The following is a 13,984-nucleotide window of genomic DNA, read 5'->3' as shown; positions in this document are numbered from 1 at the left end:
GCGGGGCCAGGGGCGTGGTCGGCCTGCCGGAAGTTCTCCTGGCGCAAGGGCTGCTGGGACCGGAAGTTGGGTGCACGTTGAGGTCCGGCAGTCATGGCAGCGGCGCTGAGCCGCAAGCGGTGAGTTGAGGCTTCTATCCAGCCTCTCGGAGGGTGCTTACGTCCAAAGGGGCTCCCCTTGCGCCTCTCTGTGTCCCTGGGGAGGCCGGACTGGGCACATCGAGCTGGTGGGGAGTCGTTACTCCAACGGCATGGCCCGCAGGCGCCTTGAGGAGCTGACGGTGGATGAGTTTCTGGCCTCGGGCTTTGATTCCGAGTCCGAATCGGAGCCCGAAGGAGCCCCAGAGGCGGAGACGCAGGCGGTGCGCGCGGCAGCCCGGGAGCCGGATGGACCAGGTGGGAATCCCTTGGCCAGGTGAGTGGGAGCATCCTTCATGGGCTGTGTGTAAGCCGAACCCCCTTAATCTTAATATTCCTGGTCCGCCCTACCAGAAGTGTGCTTACCACTCTTGGCGCCTCATAACTGAGGCCTAGGGACTTCTGACTCCTCCCCAGACCCTTCGGCTTATTTATTCCTCCATCGGTATTTACCGGGCGTCTGTTTTGTGCCAAGTCATCCAGATGATGGGCCAACGTTGGAGGATAGTCTTCTTTTGTGGCCTCGGGGAGCTTACCCGGCCTTGGATAAACGACAGTGTGTGGGGTGGTAGAAGCGAAAAGTGCTGCAGACGAGAAGGAAAAGCAGAAGGGGATAAAAAGATAAAAGAATAGGGATCCTAGCTGGGAGCGTTTAAGGAGGTGTTAATTTAGCAAAACCTGAGGGAGTAAACTGCAGCAGTAGGGGAAGAATGGCAGCAGGAACAGAAAAGGTCCTGCGGTGAGAGTGCTCACTCAGAGGTGAGCACGGCTGTGGCAGAAATGAGGGGGAAAGTAGCAGGAGGTGTATCTGGAGACAAGATGACGGGCGGAGTCTTGTAGACTTTTTACCTGCATTCCAGTACAGCCGGAAGTTATCTCAGGGTTTTGAGTAGTGATGTAATGTCATGTAACTGGTAACAGAATAGGTCCCTTAGGTTGCTGTGCTAAGAGCAGCTGTAAGGGGAAGGGATGGACAAGGAAATTGAGAGATGTTGCTGGCTGGAGAGGAGTCATGAGAATTTTGAAAGTATTGATGGTGAGATCTCATGACAGATTGCATGCTCACTGTGAGAGTCAGAGAGGGTTTACCTTTCACCTAAGTACCTGGAAAGGGGGAGTTTTCAACAACTGAGGTGTTATTGTTCAGTCGCTAATTCTGCCACCCTGTGGACTGTAGCCCACCAGCCTCCTCGGTCCATGAGATTTGCTAGGCAAAAATACTGGAGTGGGTTCTCCAAGAGCGGGGTGTGGGCAGAGCAAGTTTGGAGGAAGCCCAAGTTCAGCGTCATATGTGTTTGGATTGAAACAAGTGCATTGAAACATGTAGAGAGACTGTTGAGTGTATGAGTTTGGGTTTTGGAGGGAGAGAGATCTACTGGAAACTTAGTCTGTGGAAATCCCCCTGCCTTGGTTGTTGGCAGCTGCTATGGAGGGAGCAGACTAAATCTCGTAGATTCTCTGAGAAGGACGGGAAGCCACATTTCCCCCCCACCCAACCCTTCTCCCCTCGGCCTTGGCTATGGCTGCCAATCAGACTTGAAGACCCCCACCTTCTCAGTCGGCGTAAAGGTGGTGCGTCTGAGCACAAGGACCAGCTCTCTCGGCTGAAGGACAAAGACCCTGAGTTCTACAAGTTCCTGCAGGAGAATGACCAGAGCCTGCTGAACTTTAGCGATTCAGACAGCTCTGAGGATGAAGAGGAGCAGCTCCACTCCCTGCCAAACATGCTAGAAGTGAGGCCCTACGCAAAGTTGGTGGGGGACAGGGACATATTTATGGTCTCTGCATCCCATGCAGCCCGACCCCCTGTGTTTGGCACAGGAAGCAAGTGAAGAGGAGGAGGAGGAGGACGGGGTCCCCATAGGACCTGAGGGGAAGAGGAGGGATTCTGTCCCTGTGACCCTCGCCATGGTTGAGAAATGGAAGCAGGCAGCAAAGGTGAGAAGTGGCGGGGGTGGGAAGCAGCTGGCTCCCCCTTCCCCAGTCTGCCCTTGCTTCATTTCAGTGATTTGGGGCTGTGCAGGCTCAGGACTTCATTCTCTCCTTCATTCAGAAACTAGGGCTTCTGCCTGTACCCTTCTTCTCAGTTTTTCTCCAGGGCTCCCTGAAGTCCACTGTGGGGAGGATGTGGTCTCTGTGTCTTTGCTAGTTGGTGGAGGCAGAGCCATTTTGAGGGCCTTGCAGTGGTTTATGCAGGGAAAAGAAAGGACAGAAAGGGAGAACTCCAGATACCACTTGGAGCTGGTCATTGTTTGGATCCGGGACCCTCCACCCCTCCCCTATGGCCCTTCCAGGAGGATTCTGGACTCTTTGTTCCCTACATGTGGCTGAGTAACACTGCTCCCACCTCTGCTCTTGGTCTGAAGACATGGGTGAGGGATGCCTTTCTTTCAAGGCAATTCCTGGAGCTCCAGCTAGCTGCCTTTTGCTTTGCCAAGCACAACTGACCGCACCCCCAATGTCTGGGTCCTTCTGCCCCTTTAGCAGCACCTTACACCAAAGCTGTTCCATGAAGTTGTACAGGCGTTCCGAGCGGCTGTGGCCACCACCCAAGGAGATGAGGAAGGCGCTGAGACCAGCAAATTCCAGGTCACGGACAGTGCTGGTGAGCTGGGGCAAGGGGACCAGGGATACAGGCTCTCTATTTGATCCTCTGTTCTGAGAATGGCATCTCTGGACCCCTCATTGCAGTGTTCAATGCTCTGGTCACCTTTTGCATCAGAGATCTTTTTGGCTGTCTCCAGAAGCTGTTGTTCGGAAAAGCCCCCAAAGACAGCAGCAGGTAAGAGGAAAGAGGACAGCACAGGGATGTGGTCAGGGTCCGGCCCTGTGAACAGCAGTGGTGCTGGGACCTAGTGGCCCCACCTGGCCCAGAAGAATGTTGAGGACAGAGCCAGGCTCTTGACTGGGCTCTTGGCAGAGGCTGGACACTTGGGGCCTTATGGGCGTAGCTCTGTCCCTCCTCCCTGCCCAGATTCCTCAACAGCTACAGAGTGTGTGCTTGGCTTTGGTCCCCCATCTTCTTGGGTCAGGATTCTCTCTTTTCTTCTTTGGACTAATCAGTCTCATCTACTCTCCTTGGTTTTTGCTCTGTGGCATGTGTGTGTGTGCATGTGTGTGTGTCTCTCTCTAAGCAGGGGCCTCATCCATGCAGGTTCCGGGCCTTGACTTCCATATTAGAGGTTGCTTGAGCAGAGAATGCTGTAGAAGGGCTTCAGAGCCCTTCAGAGGGGAGAGATAAGTAGCTGACATGGCAGGTTATGCGTTACACTGGGGCTCAGAGGAGTCTGGAAACCTCCAGGGAGAGGTCTTGCTGTGACCGTCTGAATGGGAGGTGGGGGAGGCCAGGATTTGGGGATGGGAATACCTAGGTCTCATGGTGGTGGGGGCTGGACTGATGGGTCAGGAAGGCACGGCCATGTGGAGGTGGCTCTGTCTGAGGGTACCAGGGAAGCTGATAGACTGGTGAAGGTGGAGGGGGCCAGGCAGCGAGTGAGTGGGCAGCACACACGCGGTACAGGTGGTGCTGGGTGTGGGCTCCCACGGGGGCCGCTACCCTGCACAGAGCAGTCTCCATGGAGGATGGCAGGTCCTGGAGGAGGTGGTGCCACCTCCTGGGTTGTGGCTTTAGGTGCCCAGTAGCTGGCATCAGCCAGCAGTCTTTCAGGGGCCACTGTCCTTTATTCTTTCACATGCTTTAGCAGTTAGAATGAACACCTACGTGCCGAGTTCTGAGTGTTGAGGGACGATGCCTTTGAGAAACTTCCAGAAGTATTCACCACTGTTGCTGAAATTAATTTGTAAGTGGCTTGGTCTCTCTAAAGTGTATGTGATCCAGGGAGTTTCCTAGTGGTCTAAGTGGTTAGATTCTGCACTTTCACTGTAATGGCTCAGGTTCAGTTTCTGGTCAGGAGACCAAGACCCTGTAAGCCAGTGGTCCCAACCTTTTTGGCACCAGGGATGGCTTTCATGGAAGACAGTTTTTCCATGGAGTGGGGTGGGAGTATGGTTCAGGCGAGAATTCAAGTGATGGGGAGCACAGATAAAGCTTAGATCATTTGCCCACTGCTTACCTGCTGTGAGGCCTGGTTCCTAACAGGCTATGGACCAGTAGTGGTCCATGGCCCAGGGATTGAGGAGCCCTCCCAAAAGCCATGAGGCGTGGCCAACAACGAGACAAAATAGTGGCCCAAAGGAGCCAGCTTGTGGTTCTGGTTTGTGATGCCTCGGTCAGACCTGGGACTGCAGACTGGGTGCATGAGCCGTGTGGGAGCTAGAGGCCAGAGGTCCGTCTGGAGATTGTGGGGAAGTGGCTGGCCCCGGCTCAGACAGGGAGGACGTTTAACCCTCTGGCTGTGTGGTGGGGGTTTGAGGCTTGATGGTACCCTGCCTGAAGCATAGCTAGGGGCTACCCTTGAGAGAGTCCTAGTGTGGCTCATGTCTGTCCAGCTGGAGGAGCCCCTGAACGTCATGGGGAAGATGGTCGGGGAGGGGGGTGGTGGGATGTCTCTCTACAGGGCCCACGTGTCCTTGTGCTTTGGACACTGGCCTCTGCCTCCTAGTGGCCTCCTGAGCTGAGGGGGTGCTGTCTCTCCACAGGGTGCTGCAGCCGTCCAGTAGCCCGCTGTGGGCCAAGCTCCGGCTGGATGTCAAGGCTTACCTGAGCTCCGTCATCCAGGTGCAGTTCTGGGAGGTGGGGCCTACCAGTCACATGGGGGCCTGGCTACTCACATCCTGGGCCTCGCTGACCTCTCCTTCCTCCCCAGCTGGTGGCCTGCGTGGCAGAGGCGACAGTGGCAGCAGCCGTCCTCCAGCATGTGGGCAGCTCTGTGCCCTACTACCTGACCTTTCCCAAGCAGTGCCGCATGCTGCTAAAGGTGCGCTGGGGCGGGCACTGCTGGCCGGTGTGCAGGCGGCACCTGTGCTGCCCCATGGGGTTCTGTGTGAGCACACTGGGGTAGCAGAGCCCAGTTACTCGAGGGTGGGCTGCCCTGCTGGTGGGTCAGCTTTCTGTCACCCCATGCATATGTGTGGATGACAGGTCCGTTTTCTCTGTGCGGCCTTCAGAAGGGGTGGCGTGCTGTGTTTTTGCTCCTCCTTGATGGAGCTCTATCTTGTGGCTCCCCCGGGCGCTGTGAGAAGGGCTGCCTCTGGTTGGGCTCTGGGGGGCCAGGACCGGTGATGATAGTTTGCTTCCACAGAGGATGGTGGTCCTGTGGAGCACTGGTGAGGAGACACTGCGGGTGCTGGCCTTTGTGGTCCTCATCAAGGTCTGCCGGCACAAGAAGGATGTCTTCCTGAGCCCTGTCCTCAAGGTAGCGGTGCCCCCAGGTCTTCCCTTGGGGTCTGGGTTGAAAGTCTTGACCTGAGGGCTGGGCAGGCTGCCTTTGTGGTTGGGGCTCTTCACAAGCCAAGGGCACTGTGGCTCCTTGCCTGATTCCGTGGTTATTCACGCTGCAGCTCTTTCCTTCCTGGGTCCCAGGCTTCCCAGTGAGACCCTTCCCCTCTGCGCTGCAGACCCTTCTCAGGGCTGCTGGACTCAAGGAGCAGGACCATGATGAGGAGAGGGGTCTGCGGCAGACGTGTCTGGGCTGTGGTTCCTGCTGAGGCCAGCTCTGAGGGAAAGGCCTTGGTGTCTGGAGGGGGCTTAGAGCTGCATGTTGGGAGCACAGGGCACCAGGAGTTCAGAGGTAGCTCTGACTGAGGTGTTTCCGGCAGCAAATGTATATCACATACGTGAGGAACTGCAAGTTCACCTCTCCCAGCACCCTGCCCCTCATCAACTTCATGCAGCGGACCCTGACGGAGCTGCTGGCTCTGGACACCGGCGTGGCCTACCAGCACGCCTTCCTCTACATCCGCCAGCTCGCCATCCACTTGCGCAACGCCATGACAACACGCAGGAAGGTGTGCAGGAGTGGAGCCTGACCCACCGTGGGCCCTGAGCCTCATGGGAGAGACAGCTCAGCCCCTTGGCGGGGCAGGGGCCTTGCTGGTGGGGGCTGTGGAGTAGAGGGGACCCAGGGACTGACCGAGTGGATTTCTCCGGCAGGAGACATACCAGTCAGTGTACAACTGGCAGTTCGTGCACTGCCTCTACCTGTGGTGCCGTGCCCTCAGCACCATCTGCCCCAGTGAAGCTCTGCAGCCCTTGATCTACCCGCTATCCCAGGTTGTCATCGGCTGCATCAAGTGAGTCGGGGATGGGTGAGGCCACCCTGAGGACCAAAGGAGGGAGGAGCCAGGGTTACATAGGTGTCCTGGGGGGTCAGGGCTAGGGTTACCCAGGGCCTTCTGGGGACAAGGATACAGGAGGCTGTCCTTTAGGTCAGAATAGGGTCGAGTCACCCAAGGAGGTATCCAGGAAGGCCAGGAGGAGCTAATTTTCCAGGAGGGTCTGGCCAGTGCCCCTGGTGACTAGGGCCTCTAGGGTGTGGTGCTGTGACTTGGCAGCACCTGAGGAAGGTCTGGGGTTAGGCCGTCTGTGGCCTTGTGCCTACATTCCAGGATCCTTGTCAGCTGGGCTTCTGGATGCCTGTGACCTTAGTTGAGGATGCAGCACACACATGTATTTTGGGCTCACGGGACAGAGGAGGTGGTGTGCAGTCTGAAGGGAATTTGGGCTTATTTGCCCAGGTCTCTTGCACAGAGCAGATTTGGTGTGATGTGCCACGGTATGCATATGAATATTCAGTGTTGGTCTCTGGGAGCAGAGACTGGAGGAGCCATGTGTGGCCAGGAGAGGGCATCGCTGACCTCCTGAAGGGAAGAAAGAAAGGTTTTCACCAGAGGCTTCCGCTGCCCCACCATGTCATGCCTTGAAATGAAATTGAGTTGACAGGCAGGGAGGGCGTGTCCTGGTGTAACGGAGTGAAGAGGCAGGTCCTCACAACTTCGGCAGGGACCTTTTACTCTGCCCTTACTTGTCCGGGGCAGGCGTGGCCACTGGCCCTGCTGGGGAAGAACCCTTTCTGAGATTGGAGCCCAGTGGGTGGGGAGAGGTTGGGGCAGCTGGGCCAGGAGGGTCTGAGGCTTGGCCTTTGTTTACTCCCTCCTTCCCACGTGCCCAGGTTGGTCCCCACGGCCCGCTTTTACCCGCTGCGCATGCACTGCGTGCGCGCCCTGACACTGCTCTCGGAGAGCACGGGCACCTTCATCCCAGTGCTGCCCTTCATCCTCGAGGTGAGCCTGTGCCCGGGTTGTGGGGGGAGATGCCTCCTTTTGCATGTGGCCTGATCACCCCTCACCTTGGTACCACTGTCCTGAGTGCTGGCTCCTCGCCCATAGCACACGGGTATGACATAGCGCGTAGGTGTCGTCAGGGCATTGCTCTGCATGGAGCCTGCCTGTGAGTATTCTGCGCGGTGGGCAAGAGTGGCACCACAGGTGAGGACAGCCGCTCTGCAGGGCCGGCCCGAGAGCACTGGTTTTAGGTCACAGACTTGGGTTGATCCGCGTGTTTGCCAGTATCAGCGGCAGAGCTGGGCTGGAAGCCCCGTTAACTCCAAAGTGTGTTCCTGTGCTTGTCTGTGTGCAGGTGCATCTGTGTGTACAGGTGTGCACACAGCTCAGGTCAGGAAAGGCTTCTCTCCAAACGCTAGAGACCAGGACCAGGCTGTGGGGGTGCGGTTGTGGGTGAGGAAATTGCAGTGATGGTGACCCTGGGCTGGAGGGACCCTTCTTTGTCTCCAGATGCTGGTTCACAAGGTTTTCTGGCCTGTTTGAGGAGGAGGGCAGCAGCAGTAAATGAAGGTCCTGCCCTGGTCCTGCTCCCTCAGCCAGGGACCTGCTCTGTGGCAGAGGGACTCTGAGGGACCAGAGAGATCTGGAACTTGAGCTGATGGGGGGAAAGGCTGTGTTTGGGGGCTGAAGGGCTGGCACTGCATCTTGTCCTTGGTTTCAAGAAGGGTCTCTAGGGACCCAGGGTCCCATCGTGTGCAGGGGGGCTGACAGGTCCTTGGGACAGATTTTCCAGCAGGTTGACTTCAACAGGAGGCCGGGGCGCATAAGCTCCAGGCCCATCAACTTCGCTGTGATCCTGAAGCTGTCCAAGGTCAACCTGCAGGAGAAGGCATACCGGGTGAGCCCAGCCTCTGGGAGGGTCTGGGAGTGCCCTGGGCAGGGTCATGGCAGGGTGTCGGAGAGCATTGTGTGTGGGTTTCCTGGAGGCAGATGAGTATGGACCGGAGAAGGCTCACTGCCCTCCAAAGCTGAACTTTGTGGGCCTCCTGGGGTTGGGGGAGCTGGTGAACCTGAGCCCCCATCTGCCCTGACACTGACCACTCTCTCACTACCTCAGGACGGCCTGGTGGAGCAGCTGTACGACCTCACCCTGGAGTACCTGCACAGTCAGGCCCACAGCATCGCGTTCCCTGAGCTGGTGCTGCCCGCTGTCCTGCAGGTGTGTGCCCACTGCGTCCCGCCAGGATGCTTCCATGGGCCCAGACCCCTCAGCAGACCAGACCATCTCCTAACGGGCTAGCTCCCCTCATGGGGGACTGGAGTGGGACTTTGCAGTCCCAGCCACACGGGACGAGTGGCAGAGCCTGGGCAGTTGGCGTCTCTGCTGACACTGCCTGGCAGCTAGATCCCTGGGTGTGGAACCTGAGGAGTGGGCTGGCATGGGTGTACCGCGAGGACCCCAGGACCTGCCAGCACTTCTCCACCCTGCCACAGCCCAGGGTCCAGACCAGCCATGAGGTTGCTTGGAGGTGCTGGGGTTGAGCAGGCTGGACCTGGTCCCCCAGCTCTGGGTTGGGCTAGTCTGAATGCGTACTTTTCCAGGTGCTCCTGGGCTGGGTGATGCAATAGGAGAGGTTTGGGGTGGGAGGAAGCCTTGGCTGTCCACCTCAGCTTTTCTTCAGGCAATACTTGGGGGGGTGGGGGGACTCTCCCTCCACAGAGCTCCTTCTAGGCCACTTGGAGGTCTGTCACCCTCAGCCTGGGTCCTTCCCATCTCAGGGAGGCCTGTGCCTGTGGGCCTGGTGGTGAGCGGGGCGGGGCTGCCCGCACAAGTGTGTGTGCACCTGCTGTGTCTGAGTCCCAGGATCGTGGTCTAGAAAAGGGTCAGCAAATGTTCTTGGTAAAAAGTCAGATGGTAAATATTTTAAGCTTTGCAGTCACATGGTTTCTCGAAACTGCTCAACTTTCCCACAGAAAGGACAAAAAAACTCACAGAAATGCATGAACAAATGTGCCAATACAGCTTTATTTACAGAGACAGGCAGTGGGTGGGATGTAGCCTGGAGAGTAGATCCATGCTGTGCCCGCCACTGCCCACCCCTCTGCCTGGCCCCCAGGCTTGGCGCACATTCTCCCATCAGCCCTGCATAGGCCCCCAGGGGTTGGGCTATAGAGGTCACACAGCAACACCCCCCCTGCCATGTGCACCAAGGCTCCCCTGTCACAGGAGTGTCCCCCAGACCTGAAACACAGGAACCCATGACGCCACCCCACTCCCCACCCCTGCCTGTCTGCGGTCACTGCACACAGGGTACAGAACAGCCTTGTGCCTGGAGCTAGGCTGAGCCTCTTCTTCTGCAGCTGAAATCCTTCCTCCGGGAGTGCAAGGTGGCCAACTACTGCCGTCAGGTACGCCAGCTGCTCGAGAAGGTGCAGGAGAACGCAGAGCACATCCGCAGTGTCCGCCAGAAAGTCTCCTTTGGCGTGTCTGATCAGCGTGCAGTGGTCAGCTGGGGTCCAGAGCCCAGGCCCTGGGGGCACCAGTCAGTGTATGGCTGGTGTGTGGGAGTTTGCCTAGGGTGGGACATGACCCTGGACTTCTGCACAGGATGCCTGGGAGAAGCGAACCCGAGAGGAGGGGACTCCACTTACCAAGTACTACAGCCAGTGGCGAAAGCTGAGGGACCGCGAGATTCAGCTGGAGATTAGTGGCAAAGAACGAGTATGGTGGGGGTTCCGGGATGTGAGCTTGGCTGGGAGGATGTGAGCTGGGGTCGGTGGGTGCTACCCCCAGCTGCCGCTGCTCTGACAGCAGATGGTGGGCAGAGCCAGGTACAGTCTGGGGGCTTCTCCTGTGACCCCCAGGAGGAAAGGCCCCAGGGCTGTGCTGGGGCAGAGCATCTGCTGCCCCTTCTCAGGCCTGATGGGCTAGGACTTTTGTGGGGTGAATTCTGGGCTAACCTTGTCATGTGAGCCAGCTGTGGACCAGCAGGGAGGGCCGCGAAGAGCTCTAGCTGTCTTTGGGTCTGGTCCTGAGCAGTGGGTGTGGACGGCGTGATCTGAGGGGATGGCTTTGTGCCAAGTGACATGGCTGTCTGCAGCCCTGCCCTGCTGTCAGTGTGGGCTGCCGTCTCTTCTGGGGTGATGGCTGAAATTGGGGGGAACAGGAAGGTTGGCGCTTCAGTGGCCCTTAGTGGCCTCCTTACTGGCCTGGTGAGGCTGCTGTCCAGGAATCCTGCCCGGTGATGCTGACCGATCGTCCCAAGAGTGGCCGGGCAGGGTCCTTGCTTGGAAGGTAGGCTGGAGGCTAGAGGAGGGGTGCTGGGGGGGCGACAGGGAGCAGGACTGGGTCTGGTAAAGCCGTCAGTGGGAATGTGAGTGGGGCTCTGGCTATGGTGGGTGGGCTACCACCCTCACCTGCAGCTCTTGGTCCCTATCCTTCCAGCTGGAAGATTTGAACTTCCCAGAGGTAAAGCGCCGCAAGGTGGGGGACAGGAAGGATGAGGACAGAGCAGAATTCAAGGACCTGTTCGATCTGGAGAGTGATGATGAGGATGATGCCCCGGACTTCACAAAGAGAGGTTTGGCCTGAGTGAGCTTCAGCTTGTGCTGGGGTCCTGGGAGCAGGTGGGCCTAGCAGGCTTCCCACCTCATCGAACCACAGGAAGGGCGCTTGTCATCACCCCTCCTGCCACGTGGCTGGCTTTGAGGTGGGGGCCCTCCTGGAATTGGAACACAGGCCCCTAAGCTTTGTGTCACACCCTCCCACCACAACTTTTTGGGAGCAGTTCTGGGTCCTCTCCAGTTGAACAAAGGAGACCTGAGGGAAGGTGTGGTACAAAGTTGGGCCCCTAGCCCCCCTGCTGCTTTAGCAGCCACCTCTGTGCATTTGCTGGTGGGTCCACTCCCATGGGCTCTTGTGCTTGGCTCCCAGGGATACCTGGGTCCCCAGGAGCATGGCAGAAAGTGGAAGAGGAGGATGACGACAGCAGCAGTAGCAGCGGGGAGGAGGAAGTCAGCAAGTCAGAGGGTAAGTGTTTCCCAGAGGGAGGGCTGCTATGGTTTTTGAGCCCATCTGTCTGGAGCCCAGGGCTGCCTTGGGGGATCTTGTGGGTGGGCAGAGCCATTGGCTCTAAGCTGGGCCCATGCCCCTCCCTGGGGACCCCGGCCCAGCTGCTCCATCCTGGCTGGCTCTGCAACAGCAGCAGCGATAAATTAATTAGTGCTGTGATTAATTAGTGATGAGTAACCTCTGAGGCTGGCTTCTTCCTGATAAAGCAGAATTTATGTAGCTGTGCTCTCTCCCTGCAGATGGAAGCCCAGACACAGAGGCGGGGCTGGACCCCCAGGAGCTGTGGCAGCTGGCCCAGGGGCCAGAGGATGAGCTGCAGGACCTTCAGCTCTCTGAGGAGGACTGAAGGCTGCCCACCTAGAGTCTGGCGGGGGCTGCTGCGCAGGGTTCCCGCCTCCCTAGGCAGTCAGGCGCGCTGCTTCTCCACTGGGGCTGAGCCCGGAGGCCCTGAGGTTAGCGCCCCTGCAGGGTGAAAGGGCAGTAGATGGTGGACAGGCCTTTATTTTTACAATATAAAAGACCAGAAAGTACCAAATGCCGTCCAGTTCCTGGAGCTGTGTCTGTAAGCCACCATGGGGCCTGCTTCCCACCACAGCCCACGGTGGCGGGTGGGAATGCACCTACCCGGTGGGGCAGGCTGACGCAGCCATGCCGTGGGGCCAGTGCCACGTGCCTCTGTGGCTCCTTGGTCTCTGGCTTATTTGCAGCTCCTGGGATGCAGAGTACCGACCCCCAGGGTCTGCACCAGGCTCTGCAGTCACCCCCAGAGTCTGTGGAAACTGAATGTCGTGTTTAAAATTGTTTTTTGCATCCAAACAAAAAGGGGATAAGCTGTGGGCGGAGTGGCCTTTGCCTGGGAGCGGCTGGCACTGAAGGCCTGGGTCTGACACCAGCTCAGCACAGAGACTGGGAGGGGTCCGCAGGCCCTGGGAGCAGAGTCATGGTTCCATTCTCGTGCTTGGGTGAGGTGCGGCTGGCCGGGGGGTGCACCCCCCCATAGGGGGAGGGGGCCAATGCTGGGGACAGGGGCTGCTCCCCCGAGCTGAGCTCCCGCTCGGGAGGCCGCGCCGTTGGTGGCTGTAGCGGCAGAGCCACGGGGAAGCTGGCCATGTAGAAGACGCGGCCCAGGCGTTTGGCCACCTGTGGAGACACGGCCCGATGGGGCCTGTGAGGCTGCTGGCGTGCAGCCACGCAGAGCCTCCGTGCTGCCCCTCGGCCATCTGGAGACCACTGCCCCTTTCAGGTGCTCACCTGGGCCCGGATCTTGAGAGCAGGCCCCAGCTTCAGCCCCATGGTGGTCAGGAGGTGTTCTTCCGTCAGCAGGGGCAGGGTCTCCCCGTCAATCCCCTGTTCTCTGAAAACCTGGGAGGGGGCGGGGGCACGGTATCAGGGCCTGAGTGCTGGGGCTCTGTGTCCTAGGGTGTCCTCCGCTCTCCAGAGAAAGCAGAGCCAAGAGACCCTGGTGGTACAACTTGGGGAAAATGTCAGAAGAAAGAAAATTGTCCTCTGTTGGGCATGTGCCCATGCTGGAGGCAGAAGCACTGACAAGGGGAGGGAGGAGCATTCACTAGGACCTCCCTCCCCCAGTCTTTGAGAAGTCTGGGGTGGGCAGCACAGCAGGGGAATGGGAGGGCTCAGAACCATCCTGGGCAGGTGCCCCCTCACCGGTGCGTATTCTCCACAGCCAGACAGGCCCCCCACAAAGCTGCAGACGTCATCCACTGTCCACTTGCTGACGTCCTCAGGGGCTGTGGCCTCCTCCCCATCCATGAAGAGGCCCCCCATGGTGCCTGAGTTGGGGAGGATGGTGTTACTAGGACTCTGGCCAGCTCTTTTCTATGACCCCACCCCTGTCTGCTGACCTTTGCTCACCCTAATTATTCAGAAATGTTGGCTTGATGACTGAAAGGAACTTTTCTCCCCATGAAGACCCTCCCTGAGACCCTGGGTGGGACGTAGGGGGATGGGTCTCCTTCCACCCCAAGGAAAGATCTGAAGGCTGGGGGGGGGGGGGGGGGCGGTGCCCACCTGTGTGGAAGAAGGGGCTGACAGTGTAGGGTAAGCCCAGGGGCAGTGGAGGGGGCAGCATGGACCCTGAGAGAAGACCCTTCCCCTCAGAGCTGGCCCCTCCAGGTGGGGCTTGGCCTGGGTGGGGGGCCTGGCCTCCAGCAGCCACCATCTCGGAGTCCTCGCCGTCTGAGTCCTTGGGGGGTTCATCTTCAGAACCGTCTGGTGCCCAGAGTCCAGCCCCCGTTGTCTCCTTGGACTCATTGGGCCGGCCTGAGGCAGGGCTGGGGCCCCCTTTACGAGGAGCTCGGCGGGCAGGCTCTCGGGGTGGGGTAGGGGGCCCGGGGCCCGGCGGGCCCTGGGGAGGCAGGGCCAGCAGCGGTGCGGAGCTGTGTCTCAGCACCAGCATGGCCCCGCGCCGCTGCAGCTCTTCAGCACCGTCCGGCGGGCGCAGGGCGGCCTCGGGCGCCAGCAGTTGTGGCCGGTGCGAGCTCTCCAGCTCCTTCTGGCGCAAGAGCTCTGCTGACATCTCCAGCCTGGCGGTGGGGACAGCCCGCAGGGGGTCAGGCAGCTCCGCAGAGCCACT

General features: G+C 58.9%; 2 protein-coding genes across 22 annotated transcripts in view; one reads left to right on the top strand and one right to left on the bottom strand.

The window, feature by feature from the left end:
* Positions 1 to 79: 79 nt before the first annotated feature.
* Positions 80 to 11,926, top strand: NOC2L (NOC2 like nucleolar associated transcriptional repressor). 14 transcript variants are annotated; one of them, XR_015143282.1, is made up of 19 exons: positions 80 to 119; positions 262 to 414; positions 1,696 to 1,870; positions 1,959 to 2,075; positions 2,625 to 2,742; positions 2,829 to 2,919; positions 4,737 to 4,815; positions 4,904 to 5,014; positions 5,339 to 5,452; positions 5,856 to 6,044; positions 6,190 to 6,329; positions 7,208 to 7,319; positions 8,130 to 8,217; positions 8,437 to 8,538; positions 9,681 to 9,824; positions 9,928 to 10,041; positions 10,765 to 10,900; positions 11,254 to 11,349; positions 11,631 to 11,926. XR_015143282.1 is itself a non-coding variant. In XM_086343897.1 (19 exons), exons 1-19 carry the CDS (start codon positions 94 to 96, stop codon positions 11,735 to 11,737), a joined length of 2,238 nt encoding a protein of 745 aa, XP_086200023.1. In that variant the 5' UTR covers positions 80 to 93; the 3' UTR covers positions 11,738 to 11,926. The 14 variants fall into 14 exon arrangements, 4 of the variants coding, with proteins under 4 accessions (XP_086200023.1, XP_086200022.1, XP_086200020.1 ...); XR_015143283.1 differs by having other exon boundaries at positions 9,928 to 10,614; XR_015143276.1 differs by having other exon boundaries at positions 8,104 to 8,217; positions 9,928 to 10,614.
* Positions 9,318 to 13,984, bottom strand: part of SAMD11 (sterile alpha motif domain containing 11) — a 22,511-nt gene continuing 17,844 nt past the window's right edge. For 7 of the 8 annotated variants that reach the window (XM_086343888.1, XM_086343892.1, XM_086343886.1 and 4 more), the window contains 4 exons: positions 13,420 to 13,934; positions 13,057 to 13,181; positions 12,643 to 12,753; positions 9,318 to 12,531 (listed from right to left, as the gene is read on the bottom strand). In XM_086343888.1, the coding sequence (XP_086200014.1) occupies positions 12,286 to 12,531; positions 12,643 to 12,753; positions 13,057 to 13,181; positions 13,420 to 13,934 (997 nt within the window). In that variant the 3' untranslated portion in view covers positions 9,318 to 12,285. The remainder of the gene's footprint in view (positions 12,532 to 12,642; positions 12,754 to 13,056; positions 13,182 to 13,419; positions 13,935 to 13,984) is intronic. The other variant, XR_015143273.1, reaches the window with a different exon arrangement.

The sequence above is a fragment of the Bos grunniens genome, chromosome 16 (genome assembly GCF_055505025.1).
Source record: "Bos grunniens cultivar Pamir isolate PY7600 chromosome 16, Bosgru_T2T1.0, whole genome shotgun sequence".
Lineage (NCBI taxonomy): Eukaryota > Metazoa > Chordata > Mammalia > Artiodactyla > Bovidae > Bos > Bos grunniens.
The sequence above is the reverse complement of the archived record's forward strand: the minus strand, read 5'-3'. Positions and strand labels throughout refer to the sequence as shown.

What these genes read in the sequence shown, in the direction of transcription:
- NOC2L (XM_086343893.1), top strand. Translation starts at nt 94, where the DNA reads ATGGCAGCGGCGCTGAGCCGCAAGCG. An exon ending in CCCTGCCAAACATGCTAGAA is followed by an intron (nt 1,871 to 1,958) that starts GTGAGGCCCTAC and finishes TGTTTGGCACAG; the next exon opens with GAAGCAAGTGAAGAGGAGGA. An exon ending in TGCTGCCCTTCATCCTCGAG is followed by an intron (nt 7,320 to 8,103) that starts GTGAGCCTGTGC and finishes TCCTTGGGACAG; the next exon opens with ATTTTCCAGCAGGTTGACTT.